Source organism: Plodia interpunctella, chromosome 3 (assembly GCF_027563975.2).
Source record: "Plodia interpunctella isolate USDA-ARS_2022_Savannah chromosome 3, ilPloInte3.2, whole genome shotgun sequence".
NCBI lineage: Eukaryota > Metazoa > Arthropoda > Insecta > Lepidoptera > Pyralidae > Plodia > Plodia interpunctella.
In genome coordinates this window covers 4,467,908-4,492,776 of record NC_071296.1, presented here as the reverse complement: position 1 = coordinate 4,492,776, position 24,869 = coordinate 4,467,908, and the positions used below count along the sequence as shown (strand labels likewise).

General features: G+C 34.3%; 1 protein-coding gene across 4 annotated transcripts in view; it reads right to left on the bottom strand.

Annotated features, from left to right (window-relative positions):
* Positions 1-24,869, bottom strand: part of LOC128683419 (plasma membrane ascorbate-dependent reductase CYBRD1-like) — a 58,424-nt gene that overhangs the window by 31,359 nt on the left and 2,196 nt on the right. Inside the window, exon 2 of one of the 4 annotated variants that reach the window (XR_010370350.1) lies at positions 10,703-11,062. Coding sequence is in view for 2 of the 4 variants with exons in the window: in XM_053769047.2 (XP_053625022.1) it covers positions 10,703-10,857 (155 nt within the window). In the remaining 2 variants the exon portion in view is untranslated. Of the gene's footprint in view, positions 1-9,130; positions 9,369-10,702; positions 11,063-24,869 lie in introns of those variants that run through there. The other 3 variants (XR_010370352.1, XM_053769047.2, XM_053769052.2) reach the window with 3 other exon arrangements.

Sequence of the window (24,869 nt, the reverse complement as noted above, 5' to 3'; positions counted from 1 at the left end):
TTAGTCTTAGTTCTACTGCAAGCTTGTGTTTATCCTTAACGATAGAAGCGAGGTCATTGGCTTCTGCAAATGCATAGAAATATTATAGTAGGCATGTAGGTAGGTACTTTGCGACTGGATACAAGATCTGAAGTGGCGAGTTAATAGATCCATTGCATGCGCCGCTTCAATTAGCGAATTGTTGTTCGGACTATTTTTGCAGCTTTGACTTCATTCAGGCAATTGATTGCATCGAATGACAGAAAGTTGATAAAATATAATTAATTATTATATCAATTAGATTATAATTTGTTATTATATGAATTAGTTTAGTCAGGGCTGTCGCAACATGTTTATAGATTTTACAATACAGGTAAGTACTTAGAGACTGTATCTGATCGCGTCGGGTGTTTTCGTCATGTCATCAACAATTGGCATTTATTAGAAGTCACGCAATTAAACGATTATGGCTTGTAGATATTATGGTCTAAGCTCCAAATTGCAAATTTCTGGAACAGTATTTTTATCCACGGTTTCCCAAGATGAAATAGAATTATGCTCGATTAAAATTCTAATTGACAACGAGACTATCGAGACACTACGAGTTTTATTTGCATATGCTATTCAGCTTTATTAAGGGCCTAGTTTACAAACTATACATATCTTCAATTAATAGGGTTTAAAAATATAACCCAATATTGTAATTTACAGAATCTACCTAAAAGGGAGATATTTTCATTAATATGGAAATCTGTCTACCTACATCCTTCCATTTGCTGAAAACTTTGCGGCGCAAGCCCCGGGACTACAAGATTTGAATATGGAATATCGCAATATTCTCCCGGCAGACGTCCCAGTTTTATTTCCCCGAGACAAGTCGCTTTTGTCCCGCCTGTTCCGTAATTGCATGGCTTTCCTCTAGAGAATGCGGGACAAAAGATTTGATGGATCATCTTTTTTGTTTTAAAGTCATTGTAGGCGGTTATGGGATGTCTTTCGAGATTCTGCCTTATTTAGGTACGGTAGCAACAGCTTGGCTTAGGTAGCTTGGATGTCTCAACATCATCCGATGCAAATTCCTCAAATAATTATTACAAAACATGCATATGAATCATAATAAAAATATCAACAGGTCAGGCATAGACACAGGCGAAACTTGTACTATGCGAAACTCAAAAGCATATAATTAAAATTCACCCTTTATTATTTACGTTCAGTTCAGTTCCCAGCATCCCAACATTATTAAGGTATATAAAGGTATTGCGCACTGGTTGACAGTTTAGCTCACTAGTCTGTAATACCTACCATAAGATGGCGGCAGGTCTTATGGCAGGTCGTAAAAATCATGACAGGTGCCTTTATTTTACACCGGTGTGGCAATAACACACTGTAATAAAAAAGAAAAACAGCATTGGCCCAAACTTTCCACGCACGCTGTAGGTGGGTCCATAATATCGTAACAGTTCTAAAGCTAGCGTAGCCAACTAGAGCAAGCGCAAGTTCCAATCTTCCAATCCCACACTTAACTAGGTATATAAGCCGTATGTAGGTGTTGCGGATAAATATTTATAAGAGGATACAATAGGTTAGGCCAAGGTCTGGTGTAGCAGATGTCTGTCTTAATATATTTAAGTGGTTGGTCGGGGACTAGACTTGATGTCCCCAGTCAGTGGAACAAGAAACGATAATATTTACGAGGTAAATGAGAAAACAGATGGATTGACATAAAACGCGCTCTAAGATAAAAAAATTGAAAATAAATTTTTCAATATTTTGATTTTAGAACAATTTTAATATTTTTAATATATTTAATATGCAATCTAATTTGGTTAGATTGTTTTCATTATTTAATAAGTCACCAAACTTTTTAGCTATTTTTCCAAAATTTCACAAATGATTGAAACAAATGTTTATTAAACAAATGTTATACTCTAATATAAAATAAGGGCATTTACAGAAAATGATGCACGATAATTTTATATAGGTACAAAAGGGTACCACTCAGCATGTGCCATGACGCGGAGCAGTGACGGTGACTTTCAGTGTTCTATACAATAATAATAGTGTAAGTGGGCTATTTATGTCTGTACAGAGGAGATATTAAAGAAAAATAATTAGGGGGTCTTTATGGGACTAATATACGCCAAAACATTTTTTTTTCTGTCTGTATGTTATTTGTTCGCGCATCACGTAAAATCTACTGGACTGATTTGATGCGGTTTTTTGTAGTTATATAACGGAAGGTCTAACATAAAATCTTATATAGGTATCTTCATCGAGTTACGTTGTTTAGATCCCGGGATATCGATAATAATGAGTTACGAGTGGACGTACGAAATAAACGCGGGCGAAGCTGCGGGCAAAAGCTAGTAGCTACCAAATATGAATTTAAAGAAAATATTGAATACGTCAATAAAACATTCATTTCGTAGGAACTCAAAGCCAAGCCAAATTGCAAATCACTTCTACTTATCATCTTACTTTCTACCCACAGTTTCTACATCATTATACAATACTGAATTGCTGTGTATTTCTACTAGCCGCCCGTCCTGGCTTCACTCGAGTAAAAACATAATAAATTCTACACTCAAACCTTCTTTAGGAAGCACACTATCGAATGGTGAAAACCGCATAAAAATCCGTGAAGTCGTTTCTGAGTTTATAGCTAACAGACAGACAGACGCGGCAGAGGACTCTGTTTTATAATATCTAAAGATACTTACTAAACTAAAATTTGGAAGAGTAAATATTTTTATTATTTTATTTTGTTTGTAGCAAATAAACTCAATTCGCCAAACTCAATTTATTCGACATTGGACCGATTTAGCAGATATATTTTGCACAAAAATTGACATTCACGAGTAACAGAATACTTATTACTTTAGAAATAAGTAGTACCTTTGTACTTCCTTTCCTATTTGTAAGTTTTATATTTATACTGATAAATTGTATACCTACATACAATATTTTTTTAAATGCGAGTATATAATATCTACATTTCATTCAACACCTCCGACAAATCCATCACCTGAAAAGCTTTTCGTAGTTTTGATAATGGATGTCCGTTGTTATCGATGTGCATGATAATTTGTAAAGTTTGTAACCAACGGAAATTACGACTGCTATTCTCATAGACAACTATTATGTCTTATAAAAAATAACTCATAAAAGCTTATTAACTACATCTATTTTATGGAACACATAGTTAATGACACGTTGATTGTGTTTTTTCTGTAAATAAATTTTGTTAATAAATAGAAAAATATTAATTATTTTTGATTGCTCTTAAGTGTGTAAGGGTGCACCCGTCAACTTTGACATTAAAAAACGCAGATTACGACATTTTGTCTAAACGTTAACGGCGGCGCGCCGGTTAAAATAAACGTCAAATATGACGGTGTAACTCACCCTAAGATTTATACTTATTTTTCAAAATAAATTCCAATTCAATACGAAAATCAATACGTTTAGTTTTATTCGTGTTACAGACTAAGAATACATTAGATAAAAATAAAAATTCCTAACAAAGATAGAAAACAGAAGCTTCCGATAGTCAATAGTTATAGTGTAATAATATCCAAAGAGCGTTAAATTGATAATGTTCTGTGGAGTAGTTAGCACAAATTTATGCTCTATTTTATAACCGCCATTAAACACAGTCCCTGCCATACGGACCAGATGTTGAGCTAACAGGTTTCATTGAGGGTGGTCAAGTACCTCAAAGGCATGGGGAAAGCGTAAATCTAGATTGCATTAAGCTTTCTTTCTTGGCAAAGCTCAGTGCTGTTTCCCACTTGGATAATGTAGTACTTGGGTTTAAGATCAACTTTTAGAAGTAATCTTCGCCCGCTATTTCATCCGCTTGAGTTTTCCACGGGAGAAGTAAATTTTTTGAGTGTCCTTCTTAAAAAAATCTGCATCTTGTATTATGAATATATCAACCGTTTCCACCTTGGACTACTAACTTAAGATGTAAGAAACCAGCCACTGCAGCATCGAGGCCAAAAATCCCCAGCTGTGTAAAGAAAGGAATTTTCAACGAGTGTTTTACTTTCATAATACCCCAAAAAACGCTCTATAGAGCCTCTGATAACAGGAAATTTCCCGGTTATCTCTCTTCTTTGATGGCGTCCATTGTGCCCGAAATTCTTCAATAGCTCTTTAGATTTCAATATTTAAGCTCCAGTTAAATAAAAACATTAAAGGTACTTCATATTATAAAAAGAAATGATATTGAAACAGAATATGCCGCTGTTGAAAGAGTTTTTAAATGATTCTACAGAGTTGTAAAATGTACATAAGTACATCTAATTTTGAATGTACTTAATAATTGAGGAAGTATTTAAAAATTATTTTGTTGGTCATTTAAAAAAAATGTTTAAGCTAATGCTTTCACAGTTTTTCACACACACACACACGTTTTCCATGAAGTGAAAAATCTAACAGTCATTTTAACTCGTCGTCACCTGTTTCATTTTAACGACATGTTGTTACTCATGCAAGCACCCCATATCCTCACACCCTTCTCATAAAACACATTTACTGCTATAAATCACGTGTCATATCGACTAGCATACAAGGTCAATGACATCGACAGCTCGACAATCGCTTGAATAAATATTTTTCCAAAGTCGACCACCCATTTACTTCCTGGAAAACTTGTTATGAACATAACATTGATTTTAGACAATCAGAAATGTTCGCATATTTTCTTTAATTTAATGAAACATAAAAGAAAATTGGTAGCGCTTTTGATATGAATTTGAATATGTACTGATTTTAAACTGTATTTTATAATTCCTTATCATGTACTAGCGGCCCGTCTCAGCTTTGCTCGCATAAAACCGTAACAAATTTTACACCTAAACCTTTTGCATCACTCTATACATATCTATTTAAACTATTTAAACCCGTATCAAAATTCGTTGGGTAGTTTTAAAGATCTATAAGCATACATAGGAATGGAGAGCGGGAAACGACTTTGTACCCTTTAAACGCCAAAGTCACCTTTAGGCGTCCATCGGAAAAAAATCTGAAACGCCAACGACTTCTTAAGTTGTGTAAGCTTTCCTAACGTATTCTGCCATTTAAGATATATGACACTTAAAGGCGTTCAAAGGGTTATAATACTGTACAACTTGCTCGTTCCACAAATTAAAATATTACAACCAACGAGCGGTAATTACACCATACAAGTATTTCAACCTGTTTCTCCCACATTCCTCCATTTTTGTATAAAGTTATAAAAGAAATAACCTCACGTCCGGGGCTGTATGTGGTTCCAGCAATAAATCGGCACTGGATTGAAGATCTCCAACCACTCGGTCTCAGTCAGCGCCTGTTTTGGACCAAGTAATGAGGAGAAGCGACATTTTGCTTTTTTATGGCGCGGATGGCTTTTGTCGGCTGTTTATTGAATGTTTGTAAGGAAAAGATGGAATGTAACGATATCGTAGTATCGACCATTGGCTGCCTTTAAGGACCTGTTTATTGTGCATATTGTAACGATGGACCGACAGAATCAATACTGCCTGTTATTATAAAAATATTAATTAGACATGATTTTACAGGCTAGGATAGAACGAATTTCATATGCGACTATACCTAACTATTGTATTTACATTGTCAATAAGTAAATATTAGTTCGACGTAAGATTCTCTTCCTTCCACATTGTAACTTCTTTACAGCTAAAATAATGTTAAGAAAAGAACTGTTATTCCAAAAAAGTTAAGCCTATAAAGGCAAAACATACTTATATGAAAAGATCTTCAACTCTCCCTCTCTTTATTCTTTAAAATATCAATTTGACAATTTAGAAAACGCTCCAGTCTCCTGACTCGAATCTATAAGATCGTCATGCACGTCTCCGAGTATCACGTCCTACCAGCGGATAAAAAGCCAATTGCCAAGCGCAGCTTTCAACATAAACCGTTGAAGTACCATCGCAGACGTTGAAAGTTGATTTTTTCTCTTCATTTCACATGTATGGAAAGTGATCAACTTCAATAATTTGTGAAAAAAAAACTTTACTTTGACTCTACTTTTACGCGTGTTTTATGTGTATCTATACCTACTTAATAGAGGATTGAGATTGAGGATTTTTTCAGTAGTTTTAGAGGTGACATGGTGGACAAGGTGTTATGCCATAATATGCAAAGGTAATTTACATTACAATACGCAAATGATCTTAAAAACTGGCAAAACATTCAAATTATGTGAGCTAAGTTATTATAATAATAATCATGTATGGTAGGTACCTTGTAAAATTCCTACATAGAAACCCAGCATAGAAAAACTACGTCAAATCTCAAGGAGAATAACTTTGTACAAAAAAGCGTCAAATGTCAAAAATATTTCTGAATGGAATTTAAATATTCAGTTAGTGTGCGTAGTAACTGCGATGTAATATGCTAAAGTAATTACCATTTGACCGATTAAATTAGAAAAATATTTCTGTAAGGACAGTGTTTAACTTTCGAACATTTTGAATTTCATTTCTATTGTCTCCGGCTTATTTCAAATAGATTTTATAGTCAGTATTATATGTAATTACGATTAAACTAGTAAAAATATTTCTGTCGTGACAATTTTCAAATTACAAACATTTTTATTTTTTATTTCCATTGTCTGGCTTATTTCAAATAGATTCGTTTTATATAACCACCAGTGTTAATACCTACTCAGCAACAGTCCACTAGTGTGCACAGACAGTCAGACAAACAACAACAATTTGCTCCCATTTCCTGAGCGCTCCCCGGTTGCGACCCACTCTGCGATTATTGAGCTTAATAAAATAACACTCGCTTGACAGGAGACAGAATGCCCGTATGAGATATTCACTTGAATCGATGTTAGAATGTGGGTAGGGACAAAGGATTTTATAATAATGCGTTTTTTCATTAGATGATATTTGTTTTTATATTTCCAGACAGATTAAAATAAGTTCAATTTTTATTTTCAATATAACTAACCCGTGCATCATTCTGAGTTCACTATCAAAACTTATAAAAGTTCGTAATAATATAATAAATGCAAAAATCTGTATGTCTGTCTGTCACACACTCACGGCTAAATCGCTGGCCCTATTTGATGAAATTTGAAATGGATGTAGTTAATATATCGCTGTCAGAGTTGCGGGTAACAGTTAGTAATAAATATCTAATACAAACTGACATTTCAGTAGATACATAAGTATTCCGTAATATATCTTACTTAAAATTATAATTAACATATAACAATAGAAAGAATTCATAGTTTTTTTTAAATCAAATTTAAATCAATCAACTATTATTATAATACGTCGTGTCATGTCATACAGCCCAGTACTTAAACAAAATCCATAATTCCTACACATATCGCTGACATTATAATTTTGCAATAACTATGTAATGTGTATTGCTTTTCGTAAAAGCAATATACATTACATACCTGACAATCAACAGATATTTCACACAGACCATGCAGATTGTTAACAATATAGAGGCACGCAATGCGCGCATAGAGAAAACAATAAACAATAGCATGAACTACTATGTAGATATAATAAGCTTGTTAACAACAAATGAAATCAAAATTAAATCAAGTCGAAAACAATAATTTATATGGAATATGTATAACAGTGATTCTATTTCGGAGACACTTCTATTTCGGAGTTAAAAAACGTTCCTAAGTAAATTATAATACTTATAGGTACTTTAAAAATAAGAAAAAAATATGGTAAAATACGATAAAATAGATGTAATTACAAATTACAATCTCAGATTTAATGATCGACTTAAATAAGTTTTTTGACGTCATAATAGTGACGTCCACGATACTACTACGTCACAAAGACGACGTTGCTAGTACCTTTACTTTTTAATAATAAAAAAAACCTATTGTGACAGTACACTCTCGTCTCGTATGGTATATAACTAAAACCAAAACTGCATCAGCATCGACTTTATGTTTTTGAAAGCTATGAAAATTTTACTGGTAAATCTATAAACTTTCACCCTAGACAAGACTTCAGTAAGCGCAGAGCCACGACATCAACCAAAGAGAGAACGCGAAAAAGAAACAAATTATCATTTCGTAAAATTTAGCAAATAGGTAAATCGATCACCAGCCATACCGCATCTCCCCGGAGCCTGGCAAAAGACACGCGGGTGAAGCCGCTAGATCTTAACGGGATGAAGATGAAGTACTTTCTGAGGAGTTTAGTTTATTGAGTGTCACGTTCTCTCAGTAAATCAGCGCCAATTAAATGCAGATCGTTCATTTCATTCAATCTCCTCAAAGAGACTGACTACGGGTGGGTGTCGATGTCTGAAACTCTCTAGAAGCTACGCAATTTTCTTCTATGAATTCAAATTATTAAATAAGATGAACGTTTTTATTACTTGAAAAATTGTAAAATTTATTAAAAGTACTCTATTCTATAGTAAATAATATAAGAGTAATATCAAACTAAACATCAAATTTACTTATTAAAATGGATGACATTTAAAAAAATATTCATTTGTTATAAATTGTAGTGTTGTCCGTTTTGATTGAACAAGATAGCTGTTCAGTTAACAGCCTGTTTAAAAATTCAGGGAAGACTAGGATCGCAGAAAAACAGAGAAGTACTCTCACATTCATGGGCGCAACCACGTAATAAACCTAACCTTACACAAGTAAACAGAGGGGAGTGAATTACGAGCTTCCTGCGTCCAGGTTGAACTACTCCCGTTGACTGCCACCCTAATAATTATCGAGTCTGACACATACTGGTAAATTGATGTTCTATGCTTTCAAATTACAATGTATAGTCTCTACCTAAGTACTCAAAAGAATAATTGTGATTTGGGAGGTGCAGAATATTTTTTTTCTGAATACATAGAATACATAAACGGCAATATGATGGGTAAAAAAAAACATATTATATTTAAATGAAATCTATATCTAATAACCTATATGTGTAATTAAAATATTATTTTACTTTTCTGATCAAATAAATTATCAAATAAATATCTTTTAAAAGCTTTTTTCGAAAAACGTTGTTACTTATAAAACCTTTGTTAGGTATTGTAACAATAAAATAAACTGATAATGCATGTCCCAAATGCATAAATCAAATATTAAAGATCAGTTAGTTGTAAATTATTAGTATAATTAAAATAAACATACGTTTGACTTTTTCCTCGTGCCATTTTCTTCCAAGTAAAATAAACACAAAAAATAATATAGCACTGGCTGCAACAGTTCCAATTATTTTTATAAAAATCACAAAACCACAAAAACACTGGTCGTTCGAAAAATAAAAAGTTCGAAACTTAAAAAATATTTGGCGGCAATCAGTCACATGAGCACGGTTCTTGTGAGGTCCGTGTTACCACTCTCCGAGATCTCAACTCGATCCGGACGCGGCAAGCGCCCTACTTCGGTCAACCAGTTGATCAAGAAAGACAGAGATAAAAAATCAACTTCAACTCTATGTAGAAAGAGACAGCAAAAAAAGTCATTAGTTATAATACTAAGAGTTAGAATATATTTATTTTTACAAATTCTCTTGAAAGTGTTATAAGAAAAATTTCGAAGGACCATAATACTAATGGAACAGTCATGCATTTAGGGACCTCGTATTACTTTTGTTTTTTTAATGTAATAGGTAGGCGATTGTAACGCCATCTATCGTAACATTATTGCTTTACGAAACGAGTACATTTGTATTAAACAAGCAGAGAGCAATGCTATTCCACAACTCTCAAACTATCAATGAAGTAATACAATAGATGCCAGTAGCAATGGGGCCTGTTTCTAATGACTATTTCTATGGTCTGCTACACACTAACACTATCGAATTCCGACGCAAAACGACGTACCGTGCGTAGTTTTGTATGAGAGGTTTTATTTACCGCAATGGAAAAACAATGTAGGGGTAGGTCGGTCAAATGTATAGGTAGGTCGAATCCAGCCAATTTCGGCGAACTGTTTGCCGATAGTATATAGCCGGCGTATCAAATAAAAAGGAACACAAATTATTTTAATATTTGGCCCCTTATCACAATACTCACTCGTCCACGCAAAATGACACTTCTCATTTTAATATGTTTCACAGACACTCGCGTGTCTTTTCGATTAGAATAGACAGAATAGCAATTGTAAGTATAGATAAGTAAAATTTAAATGTTTAATGTTAATGAGAATAAACCTTATCCCGTATTATTCATGAGTCACGTCAAAATACGGTCCATGATTTAAAAAAATACAAAGGAAATTTTTACAAATCAATAAAATGCTACTTAGTTCCAAAAAAATCTTATTCCCACCAGTTCACAACAATGACAATTCAATTGATGGAATTGAGCCATTCTTAAGTTCTTTTGTCATGATAATTCATAGGGGTTAGGATGAAATTCGTTTGATGTTTTTGGCTTATATAGGTAAATTACATAAAGAAAATATTGTAATTACCCCAAAAATTCAAGTTTATAGAACTTTAATTCATAGTGAATATTTGTCCTTAGTATGTGACTCTGAAATTTTGCCATTTCTATGTTGCGAACGGATAAGGAATTAGTGAAATCAATAACTAAAAAAAAAATCATACATAATGACCGACACTGCGACATATGTAAGTTGGTTGGTAAGTACAATTAAAAAAGGTAAGGTTTAAATCTCAATTAGGTTCACAAGTTTTCATAATCCAATAGACACGGTATTGTCACATTTTATAGTAAATTGAAAATTAGTACTTACACTTTGAGTTTCTTCCCTTCCGCCTGTGAGATGGTGACAGGAGGAGGCGGGAGGTCATCCATCGGGACCTCCTCATTTGGGGGGGAGGGGGGAGACTTGTCAAACTCCGCTATCGGGGCTAGCTCTGGCATCGGTGACACCGAATTACTGTCCATAGCCGACAACTTTATGGGAGACACTTTGGCTATTTTGGCGACTTCTTGGTGCCCCCGGGAGTTCCGGAGGATCTGACCACGGAAGAGGTGCGAACGAACACACAGTGCTTACTTCACAAGTGTTCTCACAGTTTTCCACAGCACACAGCTTCAGTTCACTTTATGACGAATTTTCCGCAAGAAAATTTTTGCTTGAACTTGAAACCTATAAAAAAATGTTAAATTTGTAATTTTTATAATATTTTTGATAAAATAAATTTGGATTATTGACATAACAATTATAAGTGCCTGTTCCAAAAATGAAATACAACTATAAAATATCGACCCTTAGGTTAACACGCAAACCTCTTCCTCAGCTTTGCAATTATTAAAAATAAATATGTTATTCCAAAAGATAACAATATTGTCTGAAAGTACGTGTCGATATTTTTATTATAAAGTCTTTGACTGAACGCGGGCTGCAGAAAGGAATAAAGTTAACGCGTGAATTCAATATACCATTTTCGAAGTATCTTGAAATATGAAGCGCGAAGGAAAATTAAATAAAAGCATTTGAGCGTTACGAAACGAATTTTTACCCGTAAGCCAATTTTCTTAGGGAACATTTTTCATTCAAAATAGTCAGATGTGTTATAGTTTGTATGTTTAGTAGTTTTTGTATGCAAGTAGTGAATAAGCTCCCACACTTATTTTTGTATGTGATTGTAAGTTATGGATTTAGTTTTATTGTAGATATTACAAGTATATAATCCAACAAAAAAATTCAAATGTATTGTAGGTTTCAAACTGATAAAATACAAAAACTCTTTCAAATCATGCAACGAAAACAAAAACAGTGTAATGCACAGTAGACAGTAACCTAACTAATTAAGACTGGGAATACCGATAAAAACCGTTTTAAAATACTGACTAATAATATTGCCGGTATGGCACACGGAAGGACAACGTCCTCACAGCACCCTACCTATTATTACTGGACATTTACTGACGAGTCGGAAGGGACAGACAGACAGTCCAACATATGTTCTATTCGTTTTGTTTCTGAACTATAAACAGCGCTGACCACAAGTTGAAAGGACGAAAATAGAACAGGTTATAGGATGTTGATGTTCCCGCTAAGAGATGCTTAGATATGATGATCTGTCGGGAGATATTATGAAAGAGAAGGGATCTTTTGGTTGGTACACTACAATGTATCTGATGTAGATAGACTATAAATAATAATTATAGACTATAACTATAAATAATAATATATAGTTAAATAATTTTCAGTGCGCTAGTAGAACTCCTTATTACTACAGAATAAGTTTGGTAAGTATGTATGTAAAATTGAATGATATAGATTTTTTTAGTGTTTCCCTTTTGATTATACATGATTTTGTTAGTCTGTAAGATATTTGTAATACTTTGCTAATGTCAAGTTAGGTACTTTACTGTATGCCGAAACCGCCAAAGTACGGCGAACTATTTGCCGATAGTGTGTGTAATACGGATACCCCATGTCAAAACAGTAATTATTCACACGAGAGTCATTAAATACGTTGAAAAATGTTTCAAGGGAAATAAAACGGGCAATTGTTCACTAGGTACGTATAAATTACAAGCTGTTTCCCGCAAGCTCGCCCGCATCAACTTGTTTGTCATTAATTAAGTATAGGTATATCTATTTCAAATTACCGGCATGAAAATCTGCCCAGCCGGTTTAGTCGATAAAGCGTGACATTCACTAAAGAAGAAAACATTACATTAAACATTTTCTTATTGGAATTAATTAACGTAAATAAACTATCTATATATACTTTTTTCCGAAGGTTGACTGCTATAGAATGATTTTAGTATTGCCATAAGTAAATGAAGTTTTAATAATTAAATAATTAACACTTCAAAAAAAATATACGATGGCAGTGTTGCCATATGCTTTAGGCTATTCCCGCCAAAACTAGAAATCTAGACAATATACTTTCGCTCGTGGGATGAGAACAAATCGAGTCGGACATTTTATTGTTTTGTAGATTCGAGTGGGAAATTCTTCTTCTTTTCTAATAATTTCGAGTAAGTTATTTTACTAACACTGGTATCAGATTTTATTCAAATCGCCTAAGAGCCATGCCCATTGTTCCGTTGGGCTCCGTCACGTCCGCGTTGACGGACCAACGCCGAAAAACGTAAAAGTTGTAAGAAGTTTCGACGTACGTCAGCGCTTGTCAGTGTCAAACATAGAGAATAACTGAGCAGAACGGAGCTACAACGACTGAGCGGGGCATGGCATCTAAAGGCATGTGACATGACTTTTATGACTACCTTCCGCCATCTAGTGACAAGTAGTAGCAAATGTAAAATTGTGAGAAATTGAAAGATGCTATTATATCTGAGACCGTCTGGTAGATATTACGCTACTAGTTACTAATGCCGACTCCACACTATCGCGGACCAGTTCCAAACTAGGTGGACTCGGCATACATTGCTGGTTTTTCTTTGTGGTAAATAAAATACACAAACTACGCAATGTTCGTGTATTCGCGTCGACATCTGTCATCATCAGTTCGGCGATAGTGTGTATCCGGCATCAAATATCACCGGTTTTCAATGTTATCTTAACAGTTGAAAAATGAGTAAATATTGTACGCAATTATGATGGACGTAACAAATATTTACTAGGCCTAGTTTTTTAGACACTTCTTCATTATGTAAATATATAAATCTATGATGTATATGTAAAATAAGAACCATCTGAAATGATGTAGCATACTGAGTTGCACCGTCTAATTTGAGGTTGGTTTTAAACGGCGCGCCGCCGAGCCGCCGCTGACGTTTAGACAAAACGGCGTGCTTTGTGTTTTTTTTGCGCACGTTAAGTTTAACGTCAAAATTAACGACGCAACCCACCCTAACTAATACTAGATGTTAATGGTTACCAAAAATAATATATTTATTAATTATGTGCCATTGTCTTCTCCCACACACAAGTTAATCAATAATCAACCAGTGTGCAGGTTTCCTCGCGATTTTTTCCTTCACCGGAAGCAAGTGGTGACCAATGAAAACTGACTGATACATTAATCAGATTGGTATATACACTCATGTGACACGAGTAGGATTCGAACTTGGGCCCTTTCGATCCAAAGGTCTTAAACATTACACCACCACCCTCCAATCAATTCAACTTTACACGACATTTACGCAACAACTCACGTAAGATAATAATAAATTCTACTAGAAACTCGCAGCCACAGAAGTTTACAAGCACTTATTACCATCATTAGTTTTCATTCCCACTGGCCCAAGGGTCTGACTTCTGGCTGAAGGCAATGAGGTTTATTACAAGTTAAGCGAAGACAGTCATGTTTATTAGTCCGAATCCTAAAATATTTCCCCTGGCGTCCATAGTCACGGTGACCACTTCCCATAAGGCGTGTCGCGGACCCATTTGCCTGCTCTATAAAAAAGCCAATTATCAATCCATTTATTTATTTATTAAGCATTTATTAATTAGAGGTATTAGTTACATTTATTAATATACAACTACATAAGAAAATGATAACGTGTCTGTATTGTAACTGCTGGTTTAATTTCTGTTTCTTGTTAACGAATATAATTTAAAATTGAAGTTTTAATTTCAATGTTTACATTTATTGCCTGTCTACTTATTATCTACTATATACTGCCGAAGAAACTACCACCGGGTTGAAAACGTATAAAAAGACGAAAGAGGAAAAATTTTCAGTTGCGCAGAAAAATAACGTCTCGTCAAGTCTCGTGGGGCCGGAGATAATGCTGAGTGCACACGAGCGAGCGAAGTGCAGTCTCGAGGAGTGCCGCCAACGAGGGCGCAGCCGACACCGACCTAATGCTGGTTTATTTTCTACTTACTTTTAAAAATATTTCTAAATTATCTTTTGCAATATCCCTTGTGGATTTCCAACGGAAACAGTATTTTTTCCGTCTAAGAGAAGACCTAGTACAATAATGTCCACTCATATACCTAGAAATGACGAGGTATAAAAATTCCAACAAAAATTTTTGTCATTCTAAACCGGCTGCAAAGATACATAATATCCATCTGCGTACACGTAACTTTATGTAAATGTAACAAGAAGATTGGTAGTCATCCAAATAATTACGTACTAAATAAGTAGATTCAATAATTTTTGGGTTGGGTCGATAAACCGTGAAGAGATGAAAAACAAACTCGCTTTTCCATGTATAATACTTATTAGTACGGATTACCTACACCCTTTCTAAATCTTTGGGAATGATGAGGAATACTAGTTTACTTTCTTTGACGTGCCTAGGTACTGTAACGTCGTATGTAGACAAGTTCCCTCTTTTAAAGTTAAACTATTCCGTAGCACTGTATGATATAGGTAGGTACTAATAAAGAATAGTGTTGTTTCTATCATACATTTTTTTCATTTAGGAAATAAGCACTGGTTGTGCTCTGTTGTTGCAAAAATGTAGTTAGAGACTCAAATTCTATTATAATAAAGGTACAAGGACACACAGCATTACACAGCGTTTCGGAGTTTCTACTAGTTATTTTGAAATCTATACTAGTTGTTCGCCGCGAGCTTAGACCTCTCGAACACAATACATTTTTAATGAGTTTTTACAAAATTGTGATTATTTCAAAAACGACTTAACCGATTTTGATACCCCACGAACTTAAAAATTCTAATGACAGATCCTAAATACGTTTCAAATTTCATCAAAATCAGACCGCGCTACAAACAAACAAACATACATACAAAAAATGTATTTTTGCCCCCAGTCGTCTAGTCGAGTAGACCTCGCTCGCTTTGCTCGCTCGGTCAATTAAAAAAAACAGCTTTTATACTAATTCAAGTTTATTGGTGATTGGATCACCACCGATTTGATACCACAGAAGTCTGGAAACTAATAAAACTTATTGACATCGATATGTCATTGACAACATACATGAATTCGAACTTCTTACGAATTAACTTATCTATCAGTAATGACTGCCCTAGTAAGAAACTAGGTGCTAGAAACATAACGTGTCAATAGTCCAAGGTTCGACTGATGACTGAATAAAATAAACCTTTCGAAATGCCACCGGAACGATGAACTGGACTAATAAAGCGCGAGAAGGAGGCTATTCTTAAAATTGATAGAAAATAATCAATGTGAATTTATTAGTTATAACTACATATATAATATAAATTTAACGTGCGACTGAAGTTAATTAAAGTTAATTAAGTAACTTTTCGTACGATATCTAACCACAATAGCCAGGTACGAACAAACGTTAAGTGACTATACTTTGATTTATTTAATAATTGAAACGAGTAACAATGAGTATTTTAAATTTTTCGATTCCATGAATATCGCTCGACTAGAAAACTAATGCAAACTAATAACATTACAAGGAAATAAGTGTATCAATTTGAAATAACAAATGACAAACGCAAACATTTTTAACGATTTAATTAAAAAACAGTACATAAAATGATAATAGTCTCTTCCTAGAAAGCCACAATAATGAGCTCTACGATCGACATAATGACGATATTTCGGGGCGGACAATAATGTCTACCGCTTCTTTATACGGAATTTATTATTTACAGCGGCCTCCCCAAGGTTCGGAATTACTCAGCAAATAAAACTCATTTCAGTAACATCGCTAGTATTCTGCCTTCATTCGTCAAAACCAATAATTCCGCGATTTACACAACTAAACGCTGCGTTGCAATCCGTCATCCTGGTCTCTTTATAGATGTTCCCGTTCCCGGGGAGTGACTTCACAGGATTAGGTGGCTTATGATGAAGAGAATAAGAGAAATTATCGGTCGGGAGGTGTGCGAGGAAACGGGCAATTGGAGCCGGCCTCAAATCAGACCGCTGGGGAAGGATCTACGCTGGTTGAGGCTGAGATCCATCCCACCTAGCTAGCTAGCTGCTTTGCAATTTATTTATGCACGAACACTCTCATTGTTGATACCTAAAATTATCATGTTTATTAGCCCTGATCATATTGTGACTTAAGTGGTGGTGGTAAGATAATTATGGATGCCGACGTCGACGACTGTGCGAAGTGGAGACGGAAAGTAGGAAAGAGGACCCCGGGCTTAGGAAGCAACCGGGTATAGAAATGAGAGAGAGAGAGAGATGTTGTGGTTTAAAGTTATCAGTGTCAATATTAAGTACATTGAAATCTGGTTGAAATCGTCTTCAATATTTGTTTATCCTTACATATTGTAAAAGGAAGTCCGTGTCACGTCTGTCTGCTTGTATGAATGCAATAAACTCTAACGGATTTTTGTACAGTTTTCACCAATAGATAGTGTGATTCCTGGGGAAGATTTAGGTGTTTAATTTATTATGGTTTTACCCGAGCAAAGCCGGGACGGGCCGCTAGTATTTAAAAAAATACTTTGGAAAACTAAGCAAATAACATACGCATAGGTCGAATACGGTAACTTATTAAGTTGCTGGCAAAATATCAAAACAAGTGTTTCAAAGGCAATTTTTAAGAAAATGAATACGAGTACAATGCCTTTTAAAGGAATACTTGTTAAACTTGTTGGAACTTGGCAGAATTCCAATCGACGATAAACATGATAAGCAATATGCAATAAACAAGATTACTCTAATATTCTTGTTGGGAAGTTTGAACTCTTTTTATCGTCTTCCAGGGTTAGTACTGTCGTAACTAAGTATTGAGTAGTACGGTCAACCGCATATCAAGTTACCCTGCATATAACTCTATGCGACCGTAATAGCGACGAATTTGCAACGATTTTGTGCAGTCGGCCGCACAGCGGCTACAATTTTATTTTCTTCTCACAACACTCACCTAGTGCATAATCCAGGGAAGTAGATCTGTAAAAATACATAGTTGTTCAATGATTTAAGCAAATCTCTAATAAGTCAACTTTCTTTGGTAATATCTTTCTCATTTGATCCTGCCTTTTCCCGCATCGACTAAGTGGGTCACCAATTGTTAAGCGTCAAGTTGTTAAGCGTCGGAGCCCAGGGTCCGCCTATTACAATATACTTCACATACACATACTTCGGGATTATCACGTAATTTTATAGCGAACACGCGTGTGAAGTAGCTCAAATGGAAATATGCGTCGATTGGCATGATCGGCCGTCCTTTGTACTCTAATAGCGAGGACATACCACTACTAAAGTTTCCTTGAAAATGTTTCTATAGGGTTGACTTTCATTGGAATTCATGGAAATACAGTTTAGCGGTGGAGTTTTAAATGTTGCATTTTAAATTTCTTGCACCGGCAGTCCGTACTCAGTCTTCACATATATGGATATAATGTGATGACAGATTACGGAGTTCAATGGCTAAGTATTCCTAAAATAATGGAATTCATGGAAATACAGTTTAGCGGTGGGGTTTTAAATGTTGCATTTTAAATTTCTTTTAAAAATTTCTTACATTATACAATTTATATATTAACAATACGGGTAAAAAAGTATATAAAATATTATTTACTAGCGACCAGGCTCGGCTTCGCACGGGCTAATAAGCTTTTATGTATGTTTAAATGAATTCAAAATCCGTTGCGTGGTTTAAAAAAGAAAGCATCGAAACAGAAAGACACTGCGGGTGACTTTGTTTTATACTTAGTTTTGATTTAGGACAATTTTCCAGTAGGTATAATGATCGTCAATTTAATAATCGACCCAAAACACGCTGTAAACAAGAGTGACCTGAAATCTCAGCGACCTGGTGGTGACACAAAAATGTTTCCAACGGAAGTGACATTAAGTTCGTTAATGACACAGGGACACTCCTGTGGGCCTGTCATGGCATGATACTGTCACACTTTGCAGCGACACCACCGGTGTCACGCCAGGGACCGTCGCGGAGTGACAGCGACACGTCATTTCAGTAATTAATAGCGGAATTTATTTAATTATCGACTCGTTAAATTTCCATTAACATTTAGGGGTGTTAGTTTAGGCGGGATATCAAAAAATATACTATCAAAGGCAATTTGTCATTTCATTCAGCAGAATCAAAGAAATGTCAATTCTATTTATTATCCTAAATGTAAGTTAGATCGGAAAAGGTTTTGGGTTCAGAATCTGAATCGTTTGGCAGGTTTTCTTTATAGTCTCGTCAAGCTATACAAGTCTTTAACAAACTTGGTAACTTACGTTTAAGCAGAAAATGGCCCGGCGAAAGAGTCAAGTACCCACTTGATTACATCCCACTGTAAGCGTACAAGCAGCACTTAGGGCTTCGTTTAAGGCCCAATATGTGCCACGATAAAATACACCTTATGGAAGGCGATTAAAATATAATTTTCCTAACGTTTTGCGTGTTTAATGGCTTGAAATAATCCACTCTTTGACTTTGGTATGCTTATTTCACAATGCATTAATTTCGCCAATAGATAAATGACTGACAATGGCGAGAATATTAATAAATTGAATTATTATTTAGAATATAAAGTTAATGTAGTATTAAATTAAAGTTAAAGTAAAGATGAATACTAAAATAAATAAAATCGTACCTAATATTACAGACAAGTCAAACTAATCCCAACTACTCATATATTCAAAACAAATATAGCAAACTTGAAAGGTAGTAATAGCTAAGTATATTTTTAATTGTATTAATTTTTCTATTTTTGTTTTAGTATTACCTTATGTATAAATAACTTGAATTTAACATTAGGAGGAAGATATTATGTTCATGGTATATAAAACAATATCATAATATTATTTGTATTGTTTGTGTATGCTTAGCCACATGATGAATTTAATAAATACATCCTTTTCAACCTAGCAACCTCATTTCCGAAGGTCGCGGTCGTCAATTACGAGTTTATCCGGAAATATCTTTAGGTGGCTTGGAAAATGTTATTTATTTATGAATAAATAAATATAATGGTTGATCTCCGTGGTCTGATCCCATAACACAAGTCTCGAACATACCTTGAGGCTAACTCAATCTGTGTGATTTGTCCCTTATAATTAAAAAATATATACCATAACAAATATTAATATACATATAATATAGATAAAGGTGCACTTGCCCTGCATATCCCGTACAACATAGAGCACTATCAAGTTAATTTCAACGTCCTACTTTCGCACAAAGCGCAGCGCATACAAAAGGCTGTATAATAGCTGAATAAAGCCTATAATGAAACAGCCTCATTCAACAGGGCGCTACGAAACCTCGTAGCACGTCTACGAGCGCCGAATCAAGAGATACATTTAAAATATCAATAGCGAAGATAAGTTACTTCTCTCTCTTTTATGGGTGTTTTATTGAGCGTCGGAGGCCAGGATCTTATTGATCTTTTCTACTTTTTCGTCTCCATTTCACACGTCTACATCTCTAGTTGTCCGACACGCATATCATTTTTCCCAACATACCCATCTTTACGATGTCTGCCTAGTTTCAGTAAATAAATCTAGCACAGATAACTCGCTAAAATTACGCTGTTTGATAAATCTCACATGGGATTAACTGGGGTGGAGGCCGACAATCGCTGAAATCTCACCGCCAGCGAATAGGGGGGGCGGGGTTTGAATCATCCACCTCTTGTAATTAATGAATGCCCGCTTTAAATCAAAATAACGTAAACATTTGCCCAATAAATTCATTTACCCGGGCGAATCTAAGACTAGGTACCTAAAAGAATAATGATAAATATATAAAGACAAATTACACAGATTGAGTTAGCCTCAAAGTCAGACTTGTGTTATAGGACACTAATTCACCGATACTATACCTATATCTACTTTTAAACTTTCACGTTACATAATTATATATTAAACCTATAAATATCAAATATATATAAATATCTGGGAAATAAAAAAGTACCTATGTGCGCGTTTACTACATATATATTCTAACATGCACGTACATATATGTATATATAAGCAATCCTGCACCGGCAGTTGGTACTCAGTCTTCACATATATGGATATAATGTGAAGACAGATTACGGAGTTCAATGGCTAAGTATTCCTAATACATCCACTTGGTTACACTTTCTGCTCACATGTACTGGCACAAAACATCGTTGAGATAATGAAGGCGCCTGCGACTGACAGAAACAAAAGAACGACGTAAACACTACCGCGAACACAGGAAATATCCGCGCTGGAAAGCGTTTGTGGGAACAAAGGTGGTTCGATGATAAGCATATCGATGATTTTTTTACTAAATGAAGTATCGATTTAAAAGTTATATATAAATGCTGCATCGAAGTACGCAACCAAACTAGGCTTATGGACTTTTAGTGATATACTTTATTGTTATCATTTTAAGAGGATTACTGTTAACCGCGACTATGTCGCTCTCACCATCCTTTTAATTATGTCTACAAAAAAAAACATGAATTTTGCTGTGTTTTGACTTTAAATAGTATGTCAGTATATCTTTGATGTGCTTATTTTTGTCAAATCAAATTTACATTTATATAAAAAATTAAACGAAGTAAATATTGTAAACACTAGAAATAAGCACAAACTTTGTACCTGAATCTGTTCGATTCAGGCTTAAAAAGGTTCGGCGGTCTTTCGTGGGTCAAAGTGTAAAATTATTCAATAAACTCCCTGCAGAGGCTATTAATCTGCCAATGAAAAATTTTAAAACTCATGTTAAGAAAAAATTAATGGATAAAGCGTATTACACAATTAACGCCTATTTGACTGATAAAAACGCTTGGATCCTCCCGACAACTTTGCCACTCCACACATGATCTCCTAATTTTTATTTTACTGTTTTATATTATTTTATTCATAATTTTTATTTTTGTTATAATAATTCATATATTGTGACATTTAAATTTTATTTGTAAAACATGTACGTGATTTGTGATCTTCGTTTCTGAATTATACTTCTATTTCGACGAATAAAAATTGTAATTATGAAGTCATGGGAATCGAGTGTGTCATGCTCACTCAAATGGTCAATCTGGTGGTGGCGTCGTGGGCCGGGTCGTGAGGTTCCCTCTGAGGTAAGGTAACTCGTGAACGGGTGCAGCCAGAGGGAACTGGTCATCTCGTTTCACATATATTTTCATGTAAGTTAATTGTGTTTCACATCGATATATCGATATCGATCTGGCATGATAGGGACCAATACTGTTCAAATGAGTTTCTTTCGGCATTTCTTCTCAGCAGTGGTCGTTCTGAAATGCCAGTGGTTTGTAGCTTATGAGAAATAACTATAAATATAAAGATTGACGAGAAAAAGTGCCTGTGAAGGTTTAATTTCTGAATAAATGATTTGAATTTGAATTTTAAAAAATAGACTTCCACATTTATATTATCAGTAAGGAAGAATATGGATTTCAGACAATTTTCTAACACGTATTTCCTTTGAACACAAGCGGATATGGTATAAAATGAGCTTAGAGAGCTTTGGATCAGATCCAATTTAGATTCAAATAATATATATAGCATATAGTGTGTACACTTCTGTTGAAGTTCATCGCCTCTTGTGTACAAGAGGCGACGAACTTCAACAGAAATTGCATATCATATCAGCAGAATATTGAAAACATAGAATCATAAAGTAACTGAAAGAACGAAAATGGAAATTCGATCATACCTAAAGGTATGTAATCGCTATCGCAAATTCATTGCAACTTTGTGATAACTTTTTATTTTATATCAATCCTTCGTCTAAATTCTGTGTATCAATGAAAAATGTTTATAACTCCAGCATTTTTTATTACAGCTTTTGATGATGCATACAAATATTGATGATGCAACAATCGTAGAGCCGAATGTTTAACATTTAAATAGCCAACAGAAAGTAAGCAAAATATTTATGAATTCGCAAATTGTATTCCCAAGGCGTTCGGGAAAGTAAGTATAACGTGATGTGAATAATTAGTTAGGTATTTTATTTATTTCCAAAGTTGATCTCAGTGTTAGGCTGTATCTAAGACCCAAATTACACGTGGGAAAGTAAAAAGTCTCAAAACAAACAATAAAATTGAACTTTCGTTGAACCCGTTACTACATTTTTAATTAATAAAAGTGAAATTATTTAAATCTATTCAAGTAAGTATATTGACGGTATGGGCGCATTGTTTGTGTGGTAATCGTTAAAAAATAAGTTTATATAATTTTCTAATATACTATTCTGAAGGGAAAAAATAATGTATAAGTACTTATAGCCGAAAAGATAAATAAAATTATTGGAAAAGAACAATATCTCGGCTTAGTCACTTTAGTTTGTTTCGCCATAAAAAAGTTTTACGACTTTATCACTGTACGCCGAAGTATCTCGAGATAACTTCATACTTGTTAGAAGTTTCTTACATTGATGACCGGCTGTCAGTGCTTCTACTGTGAAATACAAAGTTTATAATTAAGTAATTTATTTAAAGAATTTTGATTTAAAACAATTAATCAGAAATAACCTGAAATACTGTACTTCACAAATTACTAAAGTACACGAATTACGGGGTTATTTTTCGAAGCAATACAAGATTATTAGAGTGTAGTTTGTTAAATCAACTTGAAGCAAAAAAGATTTTTTGTATGTATTTATATGTAACGCGATAACTATCGAACCGTTGGTCTGATTTTGATGAAATTTAAAAGGTATGTAGTATCTGTATAAGTAGGATCTCTCAATAGAATTTTTAAGTTCGTGAGGCATCAAAATCAGTTAGGTCGTTTTTGAAATCAATTTTGAAAATACTCATGAAAAATGTATTGTGCTCGCAAGGTCTATGTTCGCGGCGAACAACTAGTATATATTTAATTTTAAATTTGATGTGAAAAATGCCAGTAATGGTCTAATTTCTGAATAAATGTTTTTATTTTGAGAGTCACTCCACTTTGTAAATTTACCCTTATCAAAAACACTTCTAAATACAAAGAAACCAAAGAATAACAAAAACATTTACATTCCCATCAAACGGTATTTATCCACACCTGCGTGATTCAGAACACAAGCGTGTGGCTGCGAATAAAAGCGAAAAGCAAACTTGTAGTCCTAGTTACGACCCTTTTCGGGACAAGTGACATCCCTAACTAAACCTTGGCTGTGCCGGGAAGCAGCTAATTAGGTTACCCACTCTAGAGCACTTCACGTCTAGGGTTACCAAGCGAATCTCATTCACACCTACCCATATGTAGATATTGTAAATTATTCTAGTGGTATTTATTTTACTATAAAAATATAATCAATTTTAAATATAATCAACCTATGATAGTGCCTCAAAGGATAGACAGGTGTTTTTTTTCTACACGTTACACTTTCTGTACAGTATCTAATCCTAATATTTTCTTGTATGAGCGAGTATTGCGCAATTTCCACTATTTGCAAAACAAGTTTTCAGAAAATAGTTTAAGAAAATTCGATGTTTCATCATTGATGATGTTTATACAGAAATTGCCTCTTAAGTTACATTATTTTACTTCAGCGCTCCAAAGTGTGAGAAATTTTCACTCGCCACATTAAATAAAAATGTTTACATTCATTAAGATAACAAAGAATATACTTATACCTACCTACACTTTTACAAATATCTGGAGATTTCGTCGCTTAACAAAGTAAATATAAGTACCTACCCACTTTTGATTCTATCATCAAATATTATTAGTTATATTATTAAAGTTAGGCAGATCTGAGAAACAGTTGGATTCTGTTCAGATTCCACCTGTCAGGTAAAACAGTGCTGTTGATGCAGTTGAATCTAATAAGTATTCTCATATATTTTTAGGCAATAGTGATGTCGCGAAAATTAACAAAATTAGATTTATGGCCTTTTATCATCCCTTGTTCCAGGTCATAGAATTGCGGTTAAAAGTTCAGGTACTTAAACCTATTTCTGGTTGCTTATAAAGGTCATGATTATGATATGTACATAAGGTTACATAATACACAAGATAAATATAAATACATAAATATGTACCTTCATATGTTCCTGGAATGTTCCATGTCAAATATTTAATTATCCAACTTTTTTGAATAGGTACATACCCTACTTATAACTCCTTTGTGAATGGTGTAATAAAGAGTTTATCTATCTATCTACATCTCTTCT